Raw genomic sequence first — 27,806 nt, 5'->3', positions numbered from 1 at the left:
AAAAATAATATTATCTGTCCAGGTATTTTGTGACGGCGAGTGACATCTCAGGGTCACATGACTTCTGTTTTGTTTGCTTTGTTTGCCTGTCTTACATGGCTTACTTATCTTTATATAATTATATATTCTTCTTGAGCTTCTTTCTTTCTTTTCTTATATTAGAAATTCTTATTAGATAATATTAAATTTAACTATTTAATCAGCTTCTATATAATTTTTAGTATTATTCTATCTTTTATTTCTTAAGTTAATATTATATATCACCAGCTACCTAGCTTAGTAGCTGGTGTTTCTTTTTATATATACTTAGTAATACTAAATATAGCTAAGATAAAATAATCTAACTAAGACCTGAACTAGAATAATTAATAAGAATATTTATAATAATTAGAAAAAATTATACTGAATCAGTACTAAGTACTGTAAACTCTTAATAATATCTAATAATTTTACTGGGAGGAAAGCCTGATAGTAAAAGAAATATTATTTATAACTAGTTTTATAAATTATATATAAAAAATCCTGATAAAATCTTTAATATAATCCTCTGTATTATAAAAGAAATAAAAATAGAAATATATAAAATTATTTATCAGCAGAACAAGCTTAATAATAATTATAATAAAATAATATATAAATATAATCTATATATTATCTAGCTTTTCTAATTTAATAACTAGAATAGCCAAGCAGCTAAGGCTCCTAAATCTAAAAAATTAATAAAGATTTCTGATTTATCTTTATTTAATAATAATAAGATTATCAGCTTTGAAGACTAACTTTTTATAATATAATAAAAACTAGAAATTAATATAGACCACCTGAGTACAGCTGCTATTTAATAAGCTTATATAACTAGTTATTATAAAAATAATATTAGAAAATATTTAGTCCTCTAATTCTGTTCTGATATTCTAAATCTCTATATAAATATAACTGACATACTTAAATATCTAAAAATTATTTATATTAATTTAAATAAATCTTATAATATATACTGACAGTATCAGGAGCTTAAAATAATAATTAATAATAAATTTTATAATTTTATATTTATATTCTACTACCTTACTGTAAAGACAGATATTACTAAAGTTTATTAAAAAGAGAATCTTTACTAATATTTTTTATTTAAATTATAGAAGCTGATAATATCCTGCTTTAATAATAATAATATAATATTTAAATAATATATTAAAGAATATGTCTGATTATCAGATTTAATTAATAATATAATAAAATACTGTAATAAGATAAGTGTCCTAAATTACCAGTTATCTATATTAATTATTATTATTATTATAACTATAATTTTCTTTATTTTAATTAAGATTTTTTATAATACCAGCTGCACTACCAGCATGGAGTCAGAGAAATATATTTATATAATAATTAAAGAATATTACTTTATCTGTTAGAAATAAGGATACTTAATCCAGGATTATTTAAAAAAGAAAATAAATTAAATTAAGCTATTAAAGATAATAGAAGATAGTAATTTAATAAAAAACAGTATCTAGAAAAAGTTTTCTTTTTAAATAAAATAAATATTAATATTAATTTATTAGATTTATAAGATCTACTAGGCCAAGAGAATAAAAGTTTTATTATTAAAACTCTAATATTAAATAATAGATTAATAATATCTATATATACTCTTGTTAATACCAGAGCTAATATTTATATTTATATAAATATTATCTTTATTATTTAGATAGCCTGCTAATTCTAAATTAATATTATTTTTCTTAAGACTAACTATATTATTACAAGCTTTAATAATAAGATTATAGTATTTTTAATTTATATTATCTGACTTATACTCATAGTTAACAGATACTAATTCTATAATATACTATTTCTGATATTTAAATTAGGCCACTATAATATTATTCTAAAATAAATATAATTTATAAAACAAGAAATCTTACTAGATTACTAGTAAAATAAGTTAGTATAATTTAATTATTTTTCTCTATAAGATGAAGTCAAGACTGGACTATTATAATAAATTCTCTAAAATATCTTATTATAATATTTAATTAATTAGAATTATTAATAAGATACTACCTGATAAGACTATAATTTCTAAAGAATAATTAATATCTTATTACAGATATTCTCTTCTAAAATAAAATTTAAAATATTTTAAATCTACTAGAATACTTTACAGAAGATTTTAATTAAGATATACTAAAATTTAGTAGACTAGAATTTCTAATATTAAATTTTAAAGACTCTCCAGAGCTTCCAGGAAAGAAATATTTTTAAAAAAATTAAGATAACTTTTATTAAGGCTGCTACTTTCTATAAATATCTTTAGAATTTTAAATTAAAAATATTTATTATATTTCTAAATATAATCAAGAAGGCTATTACAGAAAAGATAAATTCTGATAATAAAATATTTAAATTAATTAAGAAAAAGAAAATAAAGCAGACTCTTTTTAAATATTATTATAATCTAGTAAATATCTTTTTTAAAAAAGAATTAAATATTTTATCTGTTTTCTGACTCTATAATTATTATATTTAACTAAAAAAAAATAATTTATTAGAAATAACTTTTTTTTATAAGATAATTCTAAAAAAACTCAAAACTGCCTGCAATTATATTATTAAAAATTTAAAAAAAAAATTTATTATATTTAGTACAGCCCTGTTTATCTCTTTTATTCTAATAATAAAGAAATCTGGAAAAAAATTATATCTGTATATTAATTACTAAAAACTTAATATTCTGATCTGTAAGAATCCCTATCTTATTTTCTTAATTAATAAAATAATAGACTGTCTCCAGAATATAAAAATATTTATAAAATTTAATATCTATTAAAATTTCTACTGTATTTATATAGATCCTAAATCTAAAGATTTAACTACTTTCTAAATCTGTTATAAAATCTTTAAATATTAAATATTATTATTTAAATTTATAAACAGACCAGCAGCTTTCCAGTATCTTATTAATAAGATTCTTATAGATTTTCTAGATAAGTTTATCATAATATATATAAATAATATATTAATCTTCAGTAAAAATAAGATAAAATATAAATTTTATATTTACTAAATTTTTAAATATTTTTAGGCAGCTGGACTCCAAGTAATAATTTATAAATATAAATTTTATATAATAAAAACTAGATTTCTAGAATTTATTATTACTATTATTAGTATTCAGATTAATTCTATAAAAACTACTATAATTATAAAATAGTAATACCTGATTACTATTAAAAAAATCTAGTTATTTCTCAGATTCTATAATTTCTACTAGTATTTTATAAAAAATTATAGCTAGATTACTAAGTCTATAAATCAGCTTATCTAGAAAAATATTCTATTTATCTAGAACTAATTTTATAAGATAGTCTTCCAGACTCTGAAACAGATTTTAATATTAACTCTTATATTAATTTATTATAATTTATTTAAATCTATATATATTAAAACTGATGCAGCTGATAGAATAATTATAAAAATTCTTTATTAATAAATTAAGAATATATAATATCCTGTAATTTATTATTTAAAGATTATATCTTTATCTAAATATAACTATGATATTTATAATAAGAAAATACTAATTATTATATATATCTTTATAGAATAAAAAACAGAACTAGAGAGCCTGTAATAATTAAAAAAATTTATAATTCTTATAAATTACTAAGTCCTGAAATATTTTATAATTATTAAAAAATTTAATATTCAGCAGGTCTGCTGAGCAGAGATACTATTTTAATATTATTTTATTATTAAATATTAACTAAAAAAGAATAATACACTAGCTGACTATTTTATATAAAAAAAGATTAATTTAGAAATAACTAGTAACTATTATTACTAAATATTGCTAAAACCTGAGTTTCTAGAATCTGATATAGTTTTTAATCCAGTATTAGTAGTTTCCATAAAATAAAATCTTTATATTATAGATTATATTCTAGAAGTAAATTATATTTATTTTTTCTTAGAAGATCTTTAGGAATAAGCCTGCTGGTAAAAAATTAATTATTTTTTATAAAATAAACTGCTTCTATATTAAAATAAATTAATAATTTTTAATAAAGATAATCTGCAGATTTAATTACTAGATAAAATCTACTAATAACTATTACTGGCTTATTCTAGATAAATAAAAATAATAATATTAATTAAATAATAATACTTCTGGAGCACTTGGAACAGAAATATCTAATATTATATAGATAATTATTTAATTTATAAAAAAAAAATATATATTAAAATTTATTATCTAGACTATTCTAATTTTTTCTGATTTCTAATTAGCCATAGTAATATATATTTATAAATTTCTACTTTTTTTTAAAGAATTATTACAGATTTAATATTATCTTTATAGTGATAGATTATCTCAGTAAGTATATAATATTTATTTTTTATATAAAATAAATCTTTATACAAGACATAGCCCGCCTGTTTATTAACTGAATTTATATTTAAATAAGATTTTCTGATATTATTATCTCTAACTAAAAAAATTAATTTATAGCTGATTTTTAGAATAAACTATACTGAATTCTATAAATTAAATTAAAGCTTTTAATAATATATTATCTGCAGACTAATGAGTAAACAGAAATTATTAATTAATATATAATCCAGTAATTTATTCTATTTATTAATTATTTCTAGAATAACTAGTTAGAATTATTATTATTTATTAATTTTACTACTACAGCTCTGTTCTATAAATCTACCAGATTATTTTTATTTATAATTAAGAAAGAATATAAATTCTGAATATTATTTAATTAAATCTTTTTAATAGATCTACTACTATATACTGTTACCTGAGACTAAATCTATAAGTTTACTTATTATATAGAACAAGTCTGGATCTTTATATAAGATAAAATCTAAAAAATATAGAACTAGTAAATATAATAAGTTAACTAGTTTTACTATCTTGTTAATTTTAATATTAATAATAAAATTTTTATTAATATCTATAACTAAAGATGGAACCAGCTTTTATAAAAATTATTAAAAAGCTGATATAATCCTGTACTTATTATTAATAAAATTAATAATATTTATAAGATTTACTTTTCTGAGAATATATATATATATCCTGTTTTCTATCCCAAGAAATTTTATCTGTATAATATATTTAATCTATTACTAGAATAAATTTAAGATACTATTATATCTATTAAAATTAATAATCAGATAAAATAAGAGATTAAGAATATTCTAACTAGTTATCTGTAATATAATTATCTTTAATATAAAATTAAATAACTGGTATCTAATACAGCTAATTATATCTAGTATTTAGTAGAAAATTTCAAGAATACTCTCTTCCGCCTTTGAAATTATTATATAAAATATTCTACTTATTCCGGATCCCCCAAGCGTCTCCCGCAATAGTTAGCAGCTGTGGAGGCTGATAAATTTATATTAAATTATAAAAAAAATAATTTATTTTTAGTTAAAAGCAGCCAGACCTAAACAAGAAGATAATATAATGATAAATAATATCTTAGAATTATATAATTTCTATTTTATTTGCTTTATTTATCTGTCTCACATGGCTTACTTATTTTTATATAATTATATATTTTTTTTAAGCTTCTTTCTTTCTTTCCTCATGCTAGAAATTCTTGTTAGATAGCACCAAATTTGACTATTTGATTGGCTTCCACATATTTAAATATCTTAATTATTTTTTTAAAAATTAATTTATTTTTATAAATTTATTAGCTATCTGTTTAACTTATTAATAAAAATCTTTAAAATCTAGTTTTTATTTAATATTTATTATTTATTAATAGATATTATTATTTAGAGCTTAATATAGAAAATTCTTTTTATTTAAATTTTTTTAATTATATTTTTTAGTCTTGATTAACAGGCTATTAATTTTTATTAAAAAATTATTAATTATTTAATTTTTTTACTTAAAAGTAGACAGCTTATTAATAATTTTTTTTTATTAAATTAAATTTTTATAGATTAATTTAAAATAATTAATTAAAGTTGTAACTAAAAAAAATAAAATTTTATAATTAATTTTTATTTATAAATTAATTTTTATTTTAATTTTCCTGTCCAGGAGTATGAATATATATTAAATTTATTTAATTAATATATTAATAAATTATTAATTAATTCTAATTTTTATTTATATATTATTAAATTAATTTAAAAACTTATTTTTATCCTTTTTATTAAAGCTTATAAATATTAATAACTTTAGTTTTTTTATATTAGTTAGATCTTGGACTAGTACTGATACTAATATTAATATTAATATAAATAAAAATATTATAATAAATATCTAAAAAAGTAAAAGTTAAATATTAATAAATTATTTAATTTATTTAAGACTGGCTTTAATCTTGTTATTTATTATTATATTTTATTAAAAAATAATATATTATATTTTTATATTTTAAATTATTAGTTTTTTAATATATTTAGTTAATTAGTTAATAATATTAGCTTGAATAGTATTTTTATAATAATTAAAAATATTTATTAATTTATTATAATTATTATATATTACTGGTTTATTATCTGATAAATACTTTAAAAAAAATAAATTTAAAATTATAATAGGCTAAGAAGCTGGAAGAACTATATAAAATATAATAATTAATAAAAAAATTAAATTTATTAAAAAAAAAATTATTTAATTTACAGACAGGTTAGTTCTTCTTATAAATAATTTTTTTAAAAGTTTTTTTTTATAATTCTAGTAAATTTTTTTATTATTTTAGAGATTTCTATTTTTTTTATAAGTATCTCTGGATCAAGATCTAGAACCAGATAGATTAAAATATAGATATTCTGATTCCAGATGGCTGACAGGGCCTAGCCCTTTTCACGTACAAATACCTATTCTAATAAAAATTCTTTAAATTTATAAAAAGAGATACTGGAAGAAAAAAAGATAGGAGTTTCTAATCCATATATTTTATAAGATTTATCAAAACGAGCTCCTGCTTTTTTTCTTATTTTTTTATATTTTTTATTCTGATAGCTTCTGCAGACAGGATGTTCTGAGACTATAACTAATTATAAATTAGATTAACAGTTTATTAACATAATAGAATTTTTAGAGTACGGATCTGAAGCAAAATTAATTACAATTATTGAATTAAACATAGAAGTTTTGGATATTCCAAATTTTTATCTTTATAATAAATAGGATATTAAGTTCTCTACAGGGAGATCTTGGAAAGCAGATGCTTTCAGAAAGAAATTTATAGAACTAGACTACAGGAGTGGATGTACTCGCAATTTTACTAGTAATACTTGTTAGCGCTGGGCTTTGATAGAAGCAGATAGGACAAATGCTACCTAGTAAATATGGATATTTATTGAAAATATTGATATAGATTAGAGTGGCAAACGGCCAGGTTAGGCCAGGGACACGCGTAGCGGGCGGGAGGACTATAGGGGACATCAAATCTCACCCAATAGGCGGCGCAAAACGACACCCTAGGGTGCGGTGCACCACGCCTAGGGGATAGAGCTTCGTATACAGAACTGACTCCGAATGCGATCATATCAGGTGCCAATCAATCTGATATTTATCTTGTATATAAATTCTCGAGTTTTCATATGTGAATAGAACAATTAATTCTTCTCCGAACTACGACACCAGTCCATGATTAGAACCTTAAACTATACAGTTTCTCTAGCCTTCCATGCGAAATAGCATACACAGCGCACACACTTATAGTTAAAACGAAGCTTGGATCAAACATGGTTTCCGGGGATCTTGGACTGATTCCTGAGCATTCTTTGTCAGTTGATAGCCCCCAGTTTTACTCTAGCGGCATCCTCCACAATTACCTGTCAATCTCAATTGCTCAATATGAGACGTTAACCTTGATTATGAATAATCAATAAATAATAATACTAATATCAAAGCAATCGCAATTCTCCATAGATTCTATAGTAGAGCCCCTGCATTCGCAGAATCGTATGGGGAAAACCTCTTATATGTTAGAGGGAAAAACCCAGACGGAGGCTGATTATACAATGTGTCAGATTTTAGATCCCCTTTGACAATTACATAGAGTAGTCTGTATCTCAGGCTGAAGCTCGATTTTTCTCCAGATTATCGCACCAGCCGGCCTATTCGCCGAGAGCTCTGAGCTGTTTCAAAGACCTTTCCACCTTTGTCAATGTCTCCTGATCAGCTGGAAAAACCCTATGAGATTCGATGCCGACAAAAATAAATCCCTCCTTTTCCAAATGAAAAATATAGTATGGCTCTTTAAACCCTGGGTAAAGGGGGTGTCGCAAAATCATGCTGTTATAGGGCTGAGTATAACCAGCATTCTTTAGAAGCTGGTCTGCTTCAGGAGCATCCATCTGAACAGGCCACGGGATAACACAGTCTTCAAGGTAAGGACTGTCAATATGCTGCAAAGGAGCGAATTCACCCCAGACTGTTGATTCTATTATGACGGTGCCATAACCGACTCCATCGTTGAAGACAACTCTTAAGTGCGAAAACCCCCGGGGAGAATCCACATATTGATCATTTGGTGTGGTAGCTAAAGCTTCATAGAGCTTGGCTTCAGGATAGTCCTCTTTAACTTTCCGCACCGCAATATTGACAGCACCAACGAAGCTGAGAGGGACTGATGCCATGGTGGAGTTGCAGCTTGGGCGATAGTGTGTATCCAAGGGAGGAAGACTATTTCGGTTGCTTATTCGGGTTGGAAACAAGCCTGAAATTGGGAGAAGCAGAGGGGGCTTTATACTTAATCTTCTGCTTAACCACCTCCATGCATTCAGCCGCGAAAAAGTTGTTAGGTAAAGTTGCATTCCGGCCTGGGAGCAGCTGACATCACGTTTCGTCATATTTTATTGTTTCGTGCGACATTGAACTACGACGTACTGAGCAAGGACGAATGCGGAGAGTGCAGGTAACACAAAGAACTTTATAACTGGGCTGGCCAGGGCTATCAGCGACTAGCAGATTGAAAGACACAGAGGGTTACAATTATCCAAAATCTTATTACCGTATTCGCCCTATTATAGTGTCATAGCCTAGCTACCCACTCGTATGTTATTTTTATCATACTGTATGGTACAGCTATGGGATAATTCTATAAAAAAAGATTCATTAAGTTTTGAAGTCTCAATTAACTAATAGTAAAGTAGGGTTCAGGTTCCGCCCTAATACTAGGAAGACTACTGACTTGGATTAGCTCTTTAGATATGTAAAAATATTCTATAGAAATAACTGGAATGGATCTAACAGCGAAGCCATTTTCGAGATATAGGGCCAGTGGGAGCTTCCTTAATGCTATTTCGCCCTAGTATATACTGATATCTATAGCTCTGGAATAGAATTTTACAAGAATCATGATTATTCAGTGTCGGATCCGGAACTCCGATCTATCTTTGAATAAGAAACTGTAGATCTTTGGACGGGCAGCAGTGCAATATTATATAAATACACCGCAAATAAAAATATACAAAGTAAAAGTCTAATTTGACAGATCAACTTCCACGTGATACATACATACAATTGTCATCAATCTAAGACTCTTACTAGATCTCTGCCGTCACATGACAAAGAGTAAATAGAGTTAATTAACCGTTACATCCCATCTCATCTTAATTCTTGAGATGTGACTGGTTTTCTAGGATCGAGGGCGTTGTACTAAATGTATGCGATCGCAGATCACCAATCAATGATCATAAATAGCCATGTAACAACGTAACTTTCCTACTGAATTCAGCAATATTCTGATTTCAGTAAGCATTGCTAAAGTCATATCGTCATAGACAGCAATACTTGCTGCTCCTTACTGGGCCATTCTCACCCAGACATCGTGGCTGTGGTACAAACTCACATCGCAGTGCCGGACCACCTTCTCAGCAACATGATCACCGCGCCAGTGGTCGACCTGGCCGAGCGTCTAGCCCGCATCCTCACCCCTCGCCCTCTAAAGAAGTCCTTCTTCCTTAACACTGGCTCCGAGTCCATCGTAGCCGCTATCAAAACAGCCAAAACTATACACTAGCAAGTTCGAGATTGTCGCATTCAGCGCCAGTTTCCACAGGCTTACCCAAAGCCCCGACACGGCTACCTATATTACCGGCCGAGTTGGTGGACGATGAGAGACCCCCTGTTCCGATACTGGACGTAGGCATGGACTGGAAATCAGCAGGTTTATGTCGTCTATAGGAACACTGATCAATCGAGAGATCGGTATCAAGTATGATTGTCATTTCATCCATTGGCATTATCGTAATGGGAGCAGGAACCTAAAAATCCACCCGCTCAAAATCTATTGAAGCACAGACCAAAAAAGCACCTCATACGTGAATCCGAACAATACGCTGTAAATCAAAAAACACGTCTTTTATTCATAGCTGCACTATGTTATTCCAAATCTTGACCTCCTCTCCAGGCTTGAAGGGCGGCAGTCAGACGTAAAGACAGCTCGAGCAGCGGAAGGCATCGCTGAGAGAGCAATTGTTGCAGGAGCTCGTCTTGTCCTAGACGGTAAAATTGACCTCGTCGCTGAGTTCGGTAGACTGGAGCTTGAGAACATTAAGATCTTTGTCGGCCTTTTCCTGGCGTGCCTTATCTTTGGCCTCCATCTCAGCGGCTAGTGGGCAGGTGCAGTCCTTACAAGGGCGTTGACGTTTCTTTACATTCTCCGGCTGGCAGTTTGCGGCTGGCAGTTTGCGGCTGCGTCCAACGTGTCAGTATCAAGAAATTAGCTGGGAACCACGGTGATATTAGACTCACGTTGTTGCATTGGACGCTTTAGATTGTCATCGGACAGACGATCATCCTTTTTAATCCAACTCATCATTACCGTCACCACAAACCAGACCCCGCTCATAGCAACCGGAGGTTGCTCCATCGAGGCTGGAGCCTTCTTCTTCTTCCCTTCCAGCCGTAGAGGCACAGCAGCCTCCTGGTAAGCAGGTTTCTCGAATGCACCCTCCTTCTCCACCAGGCCAGCCAGAATCGCCTCCAGACCCTCTGCGCTGTTCCAGGTGCCATCCTGGAGCTGGAGCTTGGTCCCTCCCTTTATAGAAGGGACCAATGCGGAGTATCCATCGCGTGAAAAGACTTGAAATGCTTCGGCGCGGCGGGCGCTGTCGGTATCGGACTATTGTGCGTCCCCACAAAGACATTGGAAGTTCATCATTTGTTGCGCCAGACGTGACCTGTAATGTCTACCCAAGGTAGCATTCGTAATGATGTGCGCGAGTGTGGGCTGCTCAAAGCTGCTAAGAGACTTACGCTGAATAGAAACAGAACATTGAAATGCCCTGTCCTCCTTGCGTTGTTGTCTCAGTTGTCACCGTCGCGCATGGTGCCGATTAACTACGGTTCTGGACAGGTGCTGGCTTTTCATGGAGACCGCAGGGAGATGAAGGGAGCTGGAATGGAAAGCAACAAGTTTGTATATGTTTTCGGCTGGTGTCGCAATAGGCGTCGGTGCCATGTTTTTAACCGTTGACTTCCAGAACGGCAAAATGGATGATTGGAGGACTGCAGTTTGCGTCGCAATCATTGAACTTATACTTCAGTGACTACAAGAGTTTTCCGCTCTTTCTAGCCAATCAGACAGGTTCTTCGTTTCCGAATTGGCGATTATTCAAGCCTAGCTCGAGCTCTTCTTCTCAGCGTGCTCGATGCGCAAGACATAGTCCTGAATCCTGTGATGATTTAAATATCTTTCTTCTACAGAAGAGAGTGGTTATGCACCGTCTGGGCTAAGTGAAAATGGGATATACATAACCTCAAGAAAGTCTGATGAAGAAAGGAGCACTACTGTTCCTGAGCTGACAAAGGGACAGAGGACGAAGGGGGCAAATCTGCTTTCTTTTGATGCTGTTGTCGATTGACGTCTGATCTGTTGGAGATCGTTCAGGAAACGATGGTGGAGGTCTCATCGCTCTGCACAGCCAGAGTAGCATCTACATTTCCTGACCTCATGACGCTATGATCATTTTCAGTGTGGTTATAGACAAGCTGGCGTTGTTCGACCCCTTCGACGTTGCATCCTCTCCCAGATCTGAAGTCCAACGACCTGATACAGCGCTGGAAGCTGCTCCCGTCTGGTACCCAACTGGAGAAAGGATAATAACGATGTACCACGAAAGATAAAGCCAAAGATGAGACAAGTCCCAAGTCCCTGCTTTTGGCGACAACCTATAAGGGGTTGATGGGCATGGAACTAGATCAAGAGACTCTATACAGGTTATCAGAACTACCAACTTACAACGCTACAACATCTGAATAAAGCTTATCAACACTACATCGGGGGTATATTCCACATCCTACGGGGCATATGAGGTACCTGCTGAGTTCATGGACGCCTTCGAAGCTGTTGAAAAACAAATAGTAATATTTTAACCCGAAAACCATACCAAAGGCAAACCTAATGCGAAGCTAAGCCGCTATGGAAATTCGACGGCTTATTGTCTGGCGGAGTCAAAAACAGACGTTATGATAATCCGCTGTCGACATAGAAAAAGCCCTCGTGACCAAAAATGCTCTACTTCTGGATAATGGCAACGGATTTATGTCCACATATAACCGCGCAATACAGAAACTTGATAGATACATCACCTGCTGGACTACATACTCGCAACTAAAGCAGTGTGTTCATCTATGGCCTGGAGCGATTATGATGCTGTTTCAATAACGATCTGGCTAGGGCCAGTATTACAGACTGTACTATAATTGCAGGGCTAGACCGATTAACTTCGCCTTTTGTGCTCGATAAATTATTCTGCTTTTATCAGGAGGGACATATGGGCTCTGATATTTCACGCATTTTATATGAAATTATGGCGAGATATAAAGTTTGGCTGCTTGCATGGTTGATTTATAGAATGTAGAAAATGAGAGGTTGATCAGATATAGTTTCGTTCCCTACCTTCGCTAATGATAGTAGCATAATAATATAACATAGTGGCAATTCCATCCAGTTAGCTGTAGTGGTACGCTGATGGAATATCACCTTGCTAGTTTGTTCCATCAGGATTGGGCCACAGATCAGGTGACTACCTGACTACCTTGGTGGTTTGGCAAATCCCCCTTTGGACTAGACAGGGGTCCAGAACTAGGAATAATCCCTGTTGTTTTGTTTATTGATCAGATGACGAGGATGATGATGGTAGTGGTAGTTCCATGGTGGTACAGGAGGCCTACCAAGTTGGACGAAGGGGATTATGTTTCAAGGAGTAACTACTGTTAAGAGTTATCTTGTTCTACAAACAAGGGTAGATATCAGGTTTATTTGTTATCACATTCTGATCTTGTAGATACGTTCCTGAACTAAACTAGAACTCAAAGTAAACCAACTACACCATACAAAAGCACATGTGCGTTAGACAGGCAGCTCGATATCCAAACGCCCAATTTCGTCCTAATTGAGAAGACAACTATACACAATGTGCAATCAAAAGACAGTGTTCCTGTAGAAAGAAGTAGGGTTGATTATATCCTTCAGAAAGATAAATGCCACCACGCGTAACCGAAACTTTTCCATATCGTGGTATTCGGGGCATATTAGTGTCATACTGGCTTCATATGATGCTGAAAGTGTCATGTCATATCATGTCGTGATCATTAGAGAGTGTAAGCAGGGTAGTGAGATGGTGAAAGGAAGGTAAGTGGTAAGAATTGTAGCGACTGGCACATTGATTGGTGAACCAAGGTAATGTATTACCGAAGACGCGCCACCCATGTAATCTTGAGGCACCTGATAACCGGGGTGGCTTGCTTATGCTCCGTCCTCTTCGCTAATGCGAATAGCGCCCTCGTTACCCAGACCGTGAGACCAGAATCCGTCAACATTGAGAGTACTAATATAGCAGTTAGTTTGGTACTAGGTTTCAAAGAGATCAGCAGTTGACACGTACATTCCAGGAGCGCCGTCGTGGGCAATAAGCAGCCAGTATCCGAGAATACCCTGCGAGAAAATATCGTAGATGGCGAAGAGGATAGTCTCGACATCAACGTTGATCTTCAGAGCCAAAGCTCCCGCAGCGAGGGCGCTAGTCCATGTCAGTATACCGTTGAACGCATCTTGAGCTGAGGGAAACTTACACTGGGTACAGGAGCTTGACAAACAACATGACACCCGATAGAGTTCCGAAGAACCGCTTGGTCTGGACATCCTTGTTGCTTGCTGCCCGGCTTCCATGGACACTGATATGGTAAACCGTCGTCAGATAGCCGATTGCGCTGATAGTGAACCAGACCCATCTGCGCGAGGAATGGCCAGCATAGGTACCCAGAATACCCGAGCCCAGCATGATAAAGTCGGCCGCGATGGCGATGAGCAGGTGAGCTCCAGGCAGACCGGAGAGCAGCGACAAACTGATGAGGCCCAAAGGCTCAGTCAAGAACCAGAGGACATAGCGGAGCCAGAGGATCTGGCGGTAGTATTCCTGCGTGGTATTGGGGACGTGCTTGTTGTGCTCCTTGAGGATGTCGAGCTTCCAATCCATGCCTTGTCCAGTCGCCAGAGCAAGGTAGACAATAAAGGAGATGGTGCTGGCGAGAGCAACAATAACATGGAACACACGTTTATTCTAACCAGACTGAGGTTAGTTGCTTGTCTTGTAATATCATCACGATAGCTTGAGAACATACGATAGGAACCCGAGCACCTAGAACGTAGAACACGAGAGAGGAGATACCCATGAGCACAGTGACCACCCTGTGTAACTCAATATTAGCTAAACTCGTCACATCTCCGTCCACAACGGTCTTACCATAGTGTCCGTTTCCCAGTGTCATGGAGCACCTGGAAGATAGGATCACTGCCGGGAACGACGGTGGGAATGGGCGCCACCGACGAGGTGGGCGATGGCTCAGGCCAAGGGAGAGTTGGAGTCGCCTTGATGAAGGACTCGATCATGTTGATGGATTTCAACAGAACTATCGACACTGATGATGGTGTAGAGACAGTCCGATGCGAAAGGATATTGCGGGGGAAAGGAGCGTATATGAGGGGGATCGACTGGGTATTTAACGGGAACCGGGAGAGCCGAGATGCAGGCTGGCCATGATCCAGTGAAGAAAAAGAGGAGCAACGATTGGGATTCTCCGTTCCCCAGCGACCAGCGTCATGCTGACCTCGATGTTGTCGTCATTGAGATTCGAGAGCGACAGAGAACCAATCACGGCGGATGCGACCGCGGGCTTGAGGGGGAACCGTGTAACCGGGGGGGAATTGGTGCCGTGTCCATGTTTGTCTGGAACTTGGAAAGCTGGCTGGTCAGCAGTGGTTGCATGATACGAATGCGTCTCCGCTTGGGTGAAGATGGGGAAGATGGGAAGATGGAATGGAAGATGGGAAGCTCCACTGAGACATTGCCGCTCCCTGCGGCATGACGCCATCCCCAAATGGGTCATGACTCAGCTACAAGGTACCCTCATCGAGCTCATCATTTCTTAATTAAGGCTACAGATATAGTTCTATTCTTATCCCCCAGGGTGTGATTTCTTAAAAGGAAGGTCTTGTCAAAGGTTATTATTGTATTATTGTATTATTGTAAATAGATACACAGAAGAGGAGTCGCCTGGGCATCACAGTCACTGATATTCATCTCTTGGCTAACCCCCAGTTACACATGGTGATCCCTTGATCCACATAGATGCCTAGACCGCCCTACATCAACAGGTATCAAGTCACTGCGCCAAACAAGAGTAGTGCACGTGATATGCAGACTTTAGATTCTGTACTAGATCCACGATCTTTTCCATCAGTCATGTACTCTGATCTCACCTCACAGATGATCTCCTTCACGAAAGACTCATTGGTTGGGCTGCCGCTGACTGTGAGCCACGGCCCCTGAACAAGCAAACCCAACAAAAAAGTATATTCCAGAATTCTACCAGAAATTCCTTCGGGTCTGTTCTTCTCGATAGCGTCGTTTGGAGGGAACGACACTGCCGTATCCCTTGTAGGTATCACCCAAAAGTCCACGTCCAATGCACGGAAATTATCCTGCAAATCCAGCAAGCGGCCTCCGATGATGGGATCTGCTTTCATCACCCGCCAGTCAGACCCATGACCACCAACACCGCGTATGCATATTTCTTCAGATACCTGCTCTTTGGCGGCGTATCGGAGATAGATGGTTTTTAGCTGGACAAATGTCTCAGAGGAATCAATCAAAAGACATTCAATCTCCCTGCACAAGGGCAACGAGCACTGTATCAGACAATCATCTATCCAAAGATGTTGCAGTGAGCGGGGAAGCACGTCCCGAAGAGATATGGTGGGCTCATGGACCCCATATACGAGACCAACTTCGGAGAACGACATCAGGTTGCTCCATCTCATATGGATGGATTGCAGATTACAAAACTTCACAAGACTCCCGAAGAATGCAGGTGCTGGAATATTAGCCTCTTGACAGGTCCCGTGCCCTTCGAAAGTCAGGCTGAGGTGACGCAACGAATACTGAGACCGTTGTAGGGGGAGGTGCAACGCCGAGTAATCGAGGTATCCGTGCGTCTCATTTTCTCCCCAATCTCCCAATTCGAGAGTTAGCGATTGCAGTTGTGGGCACCTTTTTAAAAGACTGGGAAGATGAGGGACGCCGTCGTTTGGCACCAAAAGATCCAGATGGGTCAATGGGAAGATCAAATCCCTGGGCATCGAAAACTCAGTTCTATCGCACGCCTTTTTCACGGAGATCCTTCTCAGGGAGGGGATCTTAAGATAGGGCATGACTCTGTTGAACGACACAGCATTCATGGCAGTCCCCTGCTGCCAAAATGCTGGGCCATTCGCCAAGGAAACTCGCTCGAGACGCGTGAGAATTCCCAGTTCTGGGTTTCTCGCCCATTCCAGGACCCTTTCAAAGTGAACGGAGTTCTTAAGTCGATCCACCTGTCCTCCAACCAGATGGTCCCACTCTTCAGCCAACTCGATAGCAAATTCCTCGAGATTATTCAATTGTACCATCAACAATGCAAGCCAGGCGTCTTCATATCGGTAGGGACGATGACTGTCTTGTCGTTCAGAACTGTGTTTGAGGTCTCGGCGCCATTCTTGGAACTTGCGACGATGTTCGCTGTTAGCATCGCCGTAAGGCAACATGAAACTGCGACACTTTTGCTCATCCACTGGCTCTAGCGGGCCTTGGTGGTACCATTCCACCTCGCAATTTCTAGCGTATAGCTCCAGGGAGCGGATGAAGGGAGCGAATGTCAGCTTATTTAGGATGAACGTGGTAAAGCGACGAATGGGGAGGTCTCTGTTACAGCGAATGGGATCATATTCGGAGCCACAGTAGTCATGCAAAGGCAGCTTTACATGGCGGTACAGGTGAGAGATGAGCAGCTTGTACCAGTATTTGCATACCAGCACGAACTGCGCCAAGTCGTGCTGTGGCAGGAACGTCGAAAGAATCAGGACAATCTCTCCCGGGAATGAAGGGAAACATCTTGTGTGAGAGGTCACTGAAACGAAGGGGATATGGGTGTGTAGTCAGGAAAAGACGGTTCGGAGAGGGTGGTTTAACGGAGGAAACCTAGGCAGCCTGAGTGCCTGTCAATTCCATGCAATGAAGAGATGTACGTCTTCATGGCAAGATATCTCCACCAACCAACCTCTAAAGAGCCTGATATTTGACATACTCGTTATAGAGACTGCAAGTTAAATTCTACATATTTTTTTATATTTTCCCCTCATCACTGGAAGACACTGAAATCCAATAAATCCGTTACCATCTTCTACATATGTATGCAGACTTAGAGTCCACTAGATAGCTATGACAGATTCTGAGATATATGTATCTGAGGAAAGGCGTTCTTTCTCAATAACATCAATGAGCGATCGACCCCGTGAATGATCATCTCGGACGTGGGAGGAGTCGGTAGTACTAGCCAAAACCTCATCCACAAACAACGCTCCCCAGACGCTGACAGACCAACTATACGCTGAGCAGACCAGCGTCCCTTCACTTTACCCCATATATACGTTCAAGATGGAGACTGTCATTTTGTAGTCGCCTGACTGGTCATCGCTGGGACCACGGAAGCAACGAAGCAGGCAGATGCCGTCGCGGAGGGGCTGAATCCATCTGGATCATCTCCTGGAGGGCTTCGGTGAGTTGTATCATTAAATTCAGTTGGTCCAAAATCCACTATAGGACACGCACTTTTATATTTACCTCCTGCCCGGGTTGTTCAGCGCGGGCGAGCGGACAGGGAAATAGTCAATCGACTTTGACAGGGATTCTAGTCCTTTACTTGTACTACAGATGCCGCTAATGCTGGCGAGCCAGGGAAACCTAACCCAGATCTATGCTATTTGTTACTATTATAATATACATGCAGCACTAGCTTGTACGTTTCAAATGCTAACAAGGAACTGACCACTCAGCTCGATGCATCCAACTCCTGCACCACCTCCTCGCAGCGCCCACACACCGTCTCCTCCGCCGCCTCTGTCTCGGGCACCACATACCGCCAGCAGCGCGGACACTTGCTCGCCTGCGGGGTATACACATATACCGTGCCTGTCCCTCCACTCGGCAGCTCGTACACCTCACTATACTGCCACTCCGCATTGCGGATGTCCTCCGGGATCGGCTCCTCGTGCGCCCCGAGACTGACCGACGAGACAACAAACACATCAGGCAGTTCGGACTGGAGGCGCGCGAAGGCTGATTCGCTTGTAGCGTCCTTGGGGAGAATAATATGGACGAACGATTGCAGGGAAGAGCCCATCTGCTTCTGACCACGGGCCTTTTCTTGAATCGCCTTGACGACCGAGTTCACGGCCACGATGTCCTGGTAGTCTGCTTCCAGAGCCTGGTTCTGCCATTCGGAGGCGGGCGCCGAAACAATCCGTTTGAGCGGATGCTCGCAGTGCGTCTTGATGGCCTCGGGCGTGTGCTCCCAGGTCTCTTCTACCAACAACGGAGTGATCGGGGCAAGCACCTCTTGGAGGTGGTGATAGATGTGGAACAAAGTCGTCTGGGCAGCCCGTCTGCTGGTGCTGTTCTCGGCGTAGGTGTAAAGACGGTCCTTGATGGCTTCCATGTAGAATGCAGAAAACTCAAGATTAGCCCAGCGGTTGATGGCATTCACGGCCTTGTAGAATTCAAAGTTCTCGCAGGCCTTCTGGCAGGCCAAGACTGTGTCGGAGAGATGTTTCAACGCGATACGATCCACCTGCTGCAGCTGGTCATAAGGGAGACGATCCTCCGGACGGAAGTCCGACAAGGCACCCAACAACAACTTGAACGTCACACGGTACTTGTGCAGACTGGTGTTGACCGTCTGGAGAACTTGCTTGCCAATCACGACATCCCGCGTGTAGTCGCTGCTTGCAACCCACATCCGCAGAGCATCCGGGCCAAGCGCATCGTAGACAGGTGCCTGGTTCTCAGCCTGCTTCTTCCCCTTGCCTTTTCTCGGCTTCAGGGGGGGCAAGAGCGTGCCGTCCATGATCGACTCCGGCTGGATCACGTTGCCGATCGACTTGCTCATCTTGCGTCCCTCCTCGTCCAGGGTGAACCCGTGAGTGACGAGGTTCTTGAACGGCGCGCGAGGGGAAGCAGTCTGTCCGGAAGCGAGCTGGTGGGCGATGAAGGTGAGAAGGCCAGACTGGAACCATCCACGGTGTTGGTCGGTGCCCTCTAGGTAGACGTCTGCGGGATATCCGCCGTCACGGTAGGGCAGGTCGATTTCGGTCCAGCTGGTGCCGCTGTCGAACCACACGTCCATGGTGTCGGTTCCGCGTCTGTAGCCGGGTCCAGAGGCATCTCGGAGAGCTGGTGGGATCCAAGCCTCGTCGTTGGCATCGTCTGTCCACCATGCGTCAATGCCACGCTCTTCGATGACGTTCATGATGTGGGATACGCTGTCCTTGGTGAGCAGGGCATCGCCTGTCCCGCGGTGGTAGAGCGCCGGGATAGGGACACCCCAGGCGCGTTGACGCGAGATACACCATTCGCTGCGGTTCTTGACAAAGTTCTCTAGTCGCTGTCTTCCGGCAGTGGGCACGAAGTTGACATCTTCCAGCGCGGTCATGGCGCTGCCACGGATGTCGGCTACGTCGGCGAACCATTGTTCCGTGGCGCGGATGATGATGGGAAGTTTGGACCGCCAGTCGTAAGGATACTTGTGCTCGTATCTGTGCTTGGTGATCAACAGGCCTTGAGATTCGACGTACTCGAGAACAGCGGCGTTGCCATCACCCAGAACGCTCTTTCCACTGAGCCTCGTCGGGTCACTGGGCATGGCCTTGTCGGTGAATTTGCCGTTGTCGTCCACGGGAGCGAATGCGGGGATACCTCGGGATAAGCAGGCTTCGTAGTCCTCCATACCGTGGCCTGGAGCGCAATGGACAAGACCGGAACCAGAGTCGGCAGTGACAAAGTCCGCGGCGATGACAGGTTGCGGCTCCGCATCGGGTCCCTTGAACAGAGAACGGTATGTAGTTTGATCAGCGAGCTTTGAGCCAGGAATAGCCGGTACAATAACCGATAGATCCTCCTTCAGGATGCCCTCGAGATATTCCAGTCGAGACTGTGCGATGAGAAGATAGCCCTGCGTATCCGAGTCGACGATGGTGTATTCCAAAGACGGGTGAACCGAGATAGCCGCATTTGCCGGGAGTGTCCAGGGAGTCGTAGTCCAAATAACAGCGCTGATTTCCTTACCCTTGAGCAGGGGGTCCTGTGCCAGATGCTCCGGGATGCTAGCAAGAGGGTATTTCACCAAAGCAGCCGTTGACACATGATCTTCCTTGTATTCGAGCTCCGCCTCCGCCAGCGCCGTACCAGTAGACGGCGACCAGTAAACCGGCTTGAACCTCCGATAGATCAATCCCTTATCAACCATTTCCCGAAAAACGCCAAGTTGTCTCTTCTCGAACGCCTTATCCATAGTTTTCCAATGATTCTCCCAATCCGCCATGACCGCGAAGCTCCGGAATCCCTTCATCTGCGCCTTGACTGTCCGATCAGCTAACTTGCGCGCAGACTTACGTACCAACGCTGCGCTAACGGGCCCATTGTGTTCCTGTCCCTGTAGTTCCTTTTGCGCTTCCAGAGCCTTCAGCTCTATCGGCAAGCCGTGACAGTCCCATCCCGGTACGTATCGTATCCGCTTTCCAAGACCCAGCTGCACACGACAAATAATGTCTTTTAGCACTTTGTTGAGGGCATGGCCAATGTGAAGTTCGCCGTTCGCATATGGTGGTCCATCATGTAGGACGAACGGCTGACTGGCTGGTCGTTCACGCTGTTGCCAGGCGTAGAGGTCGTCGGTGCATCGCTGCAGGTACTTTGTCCGATCGGCCGGCGTCACGCGTGCAGGGAACGTCGATTTCGGGAGCTTGAGCGTCGACGACCAGGACCGAGCGAGCGTCCGTGGCAGGTCCGGCATACTACCGCTGTATCATATCCCACTGTTCGAGTTTGGGGGGATTGGGCGAGAGGGTGGGTGGTGACTCTGGTTGGGGAGCGGAGATTCAAATAATGTCCACCCATCTCCGATGCGGCCGCAAAAGGCGTGTATTTGTATTACGGTAAGTTACGCGACGAACCAATAACAACCATTATATAATTGGGGGACAGTTATTCAATACGGAAGCCAAAATTAGATACAGATAGTAAACCCGAAAAGCAACCTCTCCATAAAGCAACGTTGGCTTGAATTAGTACAATGTTTCTATCAATGTATGCAATATCCATGAATCTGATGCTTGCCAGAAGACGCCAACCCAAAACTCCGGCCGACCCTTGCGAGGAAACGATCAGGTTAATAGATAGTCAAGCAGCTCACTGCGCCATTCTTCATCACCTCGAACAACAGACCAGGGAATCCGAAGAGCTCCGTATTGCCTAGTCCGCCGTCATGCGCGTCGTGGCCCGCCCTTTGCCCTTTGCCTGTGCTCTCTTCCCATCCACCGAGAAATTCGACGCTGCTCTCTGGGCTGTCGCCCCACCCTCGGTTCAAAACCATGGGCCGCTGTAGAGCCCGCTCCTCCGCAGGGCTCGCATAAGATCCCCTCCAGGTTGACCTGAGACGCTCTGACACCTCTTCATAACGAGTCTCGGAAGTAACAAAATCATCAGGCGAACTGAAAATGATCCTCCACCGGCTGCGGCGATGACGATTGAAAGGATATGAACCCGGCACATTTCCATGTAGGATGATCTTGGTCACCACTAACTGCGAATGGGGTGGGGGTGGAGTGGGGTCTCTCTGGTCAGATTCTGGGAAGGCTGGGCCGGGCGTGGTGGGATAGGAGATGAACGCATCAAAGCCATGGTGGAAGTAGTTGAAAAAGCATTCTGACGGTAGTGACGAAGGATCCGATGCGTTTGGTTGGAAGAGTTCGTCGTCTGAATCGTCAGACACACTGTTGTTTGAAGATTGATCGATGTCAGTAACATCTATTCCTCTGCCTGGAGAAGAGCCCATGTGAAGAGCATCCTCGCCACCGCTACGGCCGGCGGCTCGATGAATAGCTATTCTCCGATCATGTTTACGGTAGATGGCATCGGGTGGCCCGAACTCGGCGACTAGGTCTTGAGGAGTGGTTTCTGACAGCGAGATAAGTGCAGGTGGGCTCGATCTTCGCACCACTTCGATCTTGCCGGCGCCAAGGATGAGAAACTCCTCGATCTCATCCGGAACAGACTCTCGGCTTTTACTTGCCAATGCCGGCGAGCGCGGAAATTGCGGTTGCTGTGTGAATAGCTTGTTTCGAGATTCGGGCCAAGATGAGCCCTGGAATATGGCCATAGACGTTGCTGGCAATGCTGCTGAGGAGGAAAGCAATGCTACAAAGTCACACTGATCGGACCATGCCGAATTCTGCAAGGGGAAGGAGAATGCGACACCAGGGTACGATAGCACATAGGTGCCGTATGGTGACTGAGGGCTGTCCGGAGGTATATACTCTCCCGGATAAGATGGCCCAAAGAGACGGTTGTAGACATGGCGAAAGTTGGGGCCTTGCTGTGTCACCGACTGTTCCCCCGGCTTCACACCTTTCAGTACTTCCTGGTTCTTATAAACAAGTGCAATCTTGGAGAAGTCCAGCACCTCGATCAAGCGAAGTCGCTGGTCGGGTCCATCAAAGCGTAGACGAAGACCACTCGATGGAAGTTGCAAGGTTACTGGCTTGTTCAAGGGCTCTGCAGAGGAGTACGCAATATCAATAGCGGGGTATATCTGGGGATGGGCCTTGACGCGGCTTAGGACATTGTGAAGGGAGGCTCCGAGAGCTATGCGACACCGATTAGCCATGCCCAAAAGTTAATGTGGTGACTCAACATGCTTATGAATCCCAACCCTTTCCCAGGGTAAATCTGAGCCTGCGGTGAAGGTCTGGAGGAAGTCATGTTGGGTTACGGCCGATTCTCATACTGCGGCGGCCGGCTGAGGAGGCGGTGGGTGTTAGTAGTCGGTAGTATATATATGTCAAGAGTACAGTATGCTGGATGGGCAAAGCACCATCCCGTAGCTTAGATTTACAAAAGAGCAGCACCCTAAGCTGAATCAAGCCGATGCTTTGGAACACTGAACACTGTCTGAGAAGAGTTGCGACAGTCAGGAGGAGAAGGCGTGGGGGGAAGGCGATGAACGCATAGGACCGATCATGTGAGAGGGGGGAATGACGGGGGCCGGCACGTGGGCGGTGTGGCCGGTTTGTTTACGTTTTCCGTTTTGAGAATCCCGCATCAACATCGGTAAATACTCGAACGTCGACCTCCTTATCCGACATCCCCCACAGTCGCCGCCAACTTTGTCGCCTTATGTTGATCAATTATTTTGAGATTTTGCGGCATCATTGCTCACTGCATTGAAGCGACACGATACCTGTTACACTTCATCTTATAGTCCACTATGGCTGGCCCACAACGGCCTGCCTCTGGGCTGCCAACAAGACGTACGACAACTACAGCTACACGCCCAGCAACACGTCCATCAACGCGACGAGCGGGGTCAACAGTGCCCTCTTCGACCAGAGCCAACTCTCCAGCAGTTACTGCGAAAGCGCCCCCTAGTAGCTCGCGCGCGGTGAAATCGCCGGCCGAATCATCTACCACCAGTCTCATTGCGAAGCGCAAAGAAAGAGACTATGAACGTGAAATCAACGAAGACACCAGTATCCACGTTGTGGTAAGATGTCGCGGCCGCAATGACAGGGAGATCCAGGAAAAGAGCGGAGTCGTCGTCTCAACTCCTGAAGGAGTAAAAGGCAAATGCGTTGAATTATCCATGGGCCCAAATGCCTTGTCCAACAAAGCCTACACATTTGACAAGGTCTTCTCAGCAGCTGCCGATCAGGTGACTGTGTATGAAGATGTTGTGTTACCTATTGTTAACGAAATGCTTGCTGGATACAATTGCACAATCTTCGCTTACGGACAGACGGGAACCGGAAAGACTTACACAATGTCAGGCGACATGACGGATACCCTGGGCATACTATCAGACAATGCTGGTATTATTCCGCGTGTGCTCTACTCACTCTTCCACAAGCTCCAAGAAACAGAGAGCACGGTGAAGTGTTCCTTCATCGAACTATACAATGAAGAGCTTCGCGATCTGCTAGCGTACGAGGATAACTCGAAACTCAAAATCTATGAAAACGAGTCGAAGAAGGGCCATGGGAGCACGCTTGTTCAGGGTATGGAGGAAACATTCATCGACTCAGCGTCGGCTGGAATAAAGCTGCTCCAGGAGGGAAGTCACAAGCGGCAAGTAGCAGCAACAAAATGCAACGACCTGAGTTCCCGGAGTCACACTGTTTTCACCATCACCGTCCTTACGAAACGGATTACAGAGTCCGGCGACGAGCATATCAGCCACGGAAAGCTGAATTTGGTCGATTTGGCTGGTAGTGAGAATATCCAGCGCAGCGGTGCTGAGAACAAGCGTGCGACCGAAGCTGGTCTAATCAACAAGAGCTTGCTCACTTTGGGTCGTGTGATCAACGCCTTGGTCGACAAAAGCCCCCATATCCCATACCGAGAATCCAAGCTTACCCGCCTGCTGCAAGACTCTCTCGGAGGACGAACAAAGACATGCATCATTGCTACGGTCTCACCATCCCGCAGTAACCTGGAGGAAACTATTTCCACGCTGGATTATGCATTTAGAGCGAAGAATATTCGCAACAAGCCACAGATCAACTCAACGATGCCGAAGAAGACGCTCATTCGTGAATTCACAGCAGAGATTGAGAAGTTGAAGGGAGAGCTTATTGCTACGCGACACCGAAATGGCGTGTATATGAGCGTAGATTCCTGGGAAGAGATGCATATGGAAAGCGAATCACGAAGGATCGTCAATGAGGAACAGCGTGCAAAGATCGAGTCCATGGAATCGAGCTTGCGACACAAGGTTCAGGAACTTTTCACGCTCACGAGCAATTTCAACGACTTGAAGAAGGACAATGAAGAAACACGTGCTGCTCTTGCTAATACCAATGATGTACTTGAGCAGACTGAGATTGTTCTCAAGGACACCAAAGCTCAGCTCGAGGAGGAGGAAATGCTGCGTAAAGCGCATGAAGAGACAGAAGCGAAACTTCGCGATCTCGGCGCAGGTCTTCTGTCTACTTTGGATACCACGGTGGAAGATATCAGTGGCCTGCACGCCAAGATACAACGCAAGACTGACCTGGATGCCACCAACAAGCGGGCCTGGCAGGTGTCTACTGCGGAAGTGTCCAATGTCACTACGGTGATTGATTCCAAGGTTGAGGCGTTCCAGGAGCAACATTCCGAGCTTGTGGAAGCCATGTCCGAGAAGATCAACGAGTTTGTCACGCGTGAACTCGGCAATATCGAATCGAACCAATCGCAATTGCTTCAATCGGCAGGCCTCTTCGATAAGGCGGAACGTGAGGCGAATTCTCAGACCACGGGCGCCCATGATGAGATGAACGAAGTCCTTGAAGAGATCAAGGATCTACGCGAGGATGTTAAGCGTAAGGTTGGCGAAGGATTGAATGGTCTCTCAGCCGCAGCTGCTCGCATTTCCAAAGAGGTTATCGGCGAGTTCTCTGAGTTCCATGCTCAACTGCATTCTTCTTACAGTGCTCTTGGCAAGGATTTGAAGACTGTGTTCGAGGATATGGTCACGCATCTCAATGGACAAAAAGCAGAGATCAACAAGTTGCGATTGGAGCTCCAGGAGGCTAACACCAAGGCGGTCGAGGCCAACCGCAGGGCATCTTCACACTTGGCACAGACCCTTGAGGAAGAAAGTGCTAATGCTGAAGCTGAACGTGACCTTTTGATGTCGCAGATGAAGGCCTTGATTGAAGAGTCCCGCCAGAGGCAATTTGGCCGCTTGAAGGGTAGAGTGGAGACAATGCGCACGGATCTTACATCTTCTGGAGACTTCCTGGAGCACGCCACCGCGCAGTATGACCGCCATGTTGACGAGTGGGTGTTCAAGTCGGAACAATTTGCCAAGGATGTCACTGCATCGAAAGACGACATCAGGTCAAGGATGCAAAGTGACTGGGAGGTAAGTTTTGCTCTCTGGATACTTGTGCCCACTTATACTAATATTGTAGGTCTTCGATCAACGCAATGCTTCTATCCAAAAGGTTACAGAGTCGGTCCACGAGGAGACGGTCCGTATTGTTGATGCTCAGGTGAATAACATGAGCAAACAAATGGAAGCACTGGACGATTTCGTCGCCAAAGCTCGCTCGCAGAATGGCCGTTACCGTGACGCCCACCTTTCAAGCCTGCAGAACATGTCGTCCAATGTCCACCAGTCATATGATTCTGTGAACACACAGTTCACGGAGCTTGGTGGCCGTCTAAGTGAGCTACAAGAGGGTGCAATTCAGCAACAACTCAACCTGCAAGAGTCGACCATGCCACTGTCGGATGAAGTCCGCAAGCCATTGACCGATCTTCGAGAGAACATCAGGAACCGAGCCTTCGAGGAATATGTCTCCACTGGCGTGACTCCCAGGAAGCGCGCCTACGACTATCCGTCTGACCTCCCCCGGACGGAAGGCCATGATTGCTTGAAAACCCGGATGAGAACATCGAGACAGTTCACGGCACTGCCATTCAGTGGCGAAGATCAGCTCCCCACCCTCGACAGCTCTCCTGGAACTCCCCCATCCAAAGGGTTCGTTTTCAACGACACCTCGGACGAGGTAGGATTTTTACCACCCAAAACCGCGGTTACTCCTTCCAACACGGGCCTTAGGGAAGTCGATGCAAACGTCGTAAAACCGCGCGCATCTAGCGCTGGAGACCGCAAATCATCTACTGCCGGCACGGAAACCCCTCGGATTACCATGGACCTCACCCCGGAAACCGAAGACACCGACCAACCGCCTGCGAAAAGACGTTGCTCCAATCTCACCTCGACTGATAGCAAGCTATCGCAGAAGAAGCTGACGAGGAAGATGGCTGGGATGCTGGAGGGGCCGGAGAACGTTCCTCCTCCTTCCAGCGCTAGAAGGCTGAGAAACCAGCCCTTCAATTAGTGTCACGTGCTTGACTCTTCTTTTGTTTTGCATTGTGCATGACTATTAAAATGTCTCGCTTGGTGGTGGCAGGCGTTATGGGATACCCTAATACCCTGGGATTTGTCCATTTTGAAGAACGACAGGTTGTTTGATATCGTATTTTGACTGGATGTTTGGAGACGGACACTGACTGGGTGCTTGTTTTGAATGCGGGATGGGTGGTTTTCGAAAACTTTGCAATATGGTGTTCGGGAGTTTGTGTTACCATTGTTTCTGGTATAGATACCTCGTCTGCTACAACAGAGATTAGCCATTTGTGGCTATTTGAATGCGTCA

The 27,806-nt window shown here is 41.3% G+C and overlaps 6 protein-coding genes across 6 annotated transcripts; 1 reads left to right on the top strand and 5 right to left on the bottom strand.

The window, feature by feature from the left end:
* Positions 1–8,118: 8,118 nt before the first annotated feature.
* Positions 8,119–8,698, bottom strand: BO79DRAFT_281139 (uncharacterized protein; the record flags this gene model as incomplete). The annotated part of the gene is made up of 1 exon (XM_025688130.1): positions 8,119–8,698. Exon 1 carries the CDS (start codon positions 8,638–8,640, stop codon positions 8,119–8,121), a length of 522 nt encoding a protein of 173 aa, XP_025541744.1. The 5' UTR covers positions 8,641–8,698.
* Positions 8,699–10,503: 1,805 nt separating this feature from the next.
* BO79DRAFT_253095 (uncharacterized protein) lies at positions 10,504–11,468 on the bottom strand (the record flags this gene model as incomplete). The annotated part of the gene is made up of 3 exons (XM_025685971.1): positions 10,504–10,685; positions 10,760–11,129; positions 11,352–11,468. The coding sequence occupies 3 exons, from the start codon at positions 11,466–11,468 to the stop codon at positions 10,504–10,506; spliced, it is 669 nt and encodes a 222-aa protein (XP_025541743.1).
* A 1,805-nt stretch (positions 11,469–13,273) lies between these two features.
* Positions 13,274–15,298, bottom strand: BO79DRAFT_169972 (opsin family protein). The gene is made up of 5 exons (XM_025679514.1): positions 14,755–15,298; positions 14,633–14,699; positions 14,084–14,571; positions 13,897–14,031; positions 13,274–13,839 (listed from the first exon to the last, which is right to left on the bottom strand). The coding sequence occupies exons 1-5, from the start codon at positions 14,898–14,900 to the stop codon at positions 13,758–13,760; spliced, it is 918 nt and encodes a 305-aa protein (XP_025541742.1). The 5' UTR covers positions 14,901–15,298; the 3' UTR covers positions 13,274–13,757.
* A 370-nt stretch (positions 15,299–15,668) lies between these two features.
* BO79DRAFT_281136 (F-box protein) lies at positions 15,669–17,423 on the bottom strand (the record flags this gene model as incomplete). Its single annotated transcript, XM_025688129.1, has 1 exon — positions 15,669–17,423. A coding segment is annotated over one exon (1,755 nt), but the record flags the coding sequence as incomplete, so codon positions are not given.
* An 883-nt stretch (positions 17,424–18,306) lies between these two features.
* On the bottom strand, positions 18,307–23,361 carry BO79DRAFT_169967 (isoleucyl-tRNA synthetase; the record flags this gene model as incomplete). Its single annotated transcript, XM_025679513.1, has 4 exons — positions 18,307–21,401; positions 21,616–21,659; positions 21,794–23,244; positions 23,289–23,361. The coding sequence occupies 4 exons, from the start codon at positions 23,359–23,361 to the stop codon at positions 18,377–18,379; spliced, it is 4,593 nt and encodes a 1,530-aa protein (XP_025541740.1). The 3' UTR covers positions 18,307–18,376.
* A 397-nt stretch (positions 23,362–23,758) lies between these two features.
* Positions 23,759–27,805, top strand: BO79DRAFT_286321 (putative kinesin family protein (BimC)). The gene is made up of 2 exons (XM_025688457.1): positions 23,759–26,503; positions 26,553–27,805. The coding sequence occupies exons 1-2, from the start codon at positions 23,867–23,869 to the stop codon at positions 27,486–27,488; spliced, it is 3,573 nt and encodes a 1,190-aa protein (XP_025541739.1). The 5' UTR covers positions 23,759–23,866; the 3' UTR covers positions 27,489–27,805.
* Position 27,806: the final 1 nt, after the last annotated feature.

This window comes from Aspergillus costaricaensis (assembly GCF_003184835.1).
Source record: "Aspergillus costaricaensis CBS 115574 unplaced genomic scaffold BO79scaffold_9, whole genome shotgun sequence".
Classification (NCBI taxonomy): domain Eukaryota; kingdom Fungi; phylum Ascomycota; class Eurotiomycetes; order Eurotiales; family Aspergillaceae; genus Aspergillus; species Aspergillus costaricensis.
Note: the sequence above shows the minus strand (reverse complement) of the source record. Positions and strands in the feature narration are given on the sequence as shown.

Coding starts and splice junctions, on each gene's coding strand:
- BO79DRAFT_169972 (XM_025679514.1), bottom strand. CDS start 14,900: ATGATCGAGTCCTTCATCAAGGCGACTCCAACTCTCCCTTGGCCTGAG. Junction 14,572..14,632: donor TAGGTGCTCGGGTTCCTATC/GTATGTTCTCAA, acceptor CAGTCTGGTTAG/AATAAACGTGTGTTCCATGT. Junction 13,840..13,896: donor CACGACGGCGCTCCTGGAAT/GTACGTGTCAAC, acceptor CTGCTATATTAG/TACTCTCAATGTTGACGGAT.
- BO79DRAFT_286321 (XM_025688457.1), top strand. CDS start 23,867: ATGGCTGGCCCACAACGGCCTGCCTCTGGGCTGCCAACAAGACGTACG. Junction 26,504..26,552: donor GGATGCAAAGTGACTGGGAG/GTAAGTTTTGCT, acceptor CTAATATTGTAG/GTCTTCGATCAACGCAATGC.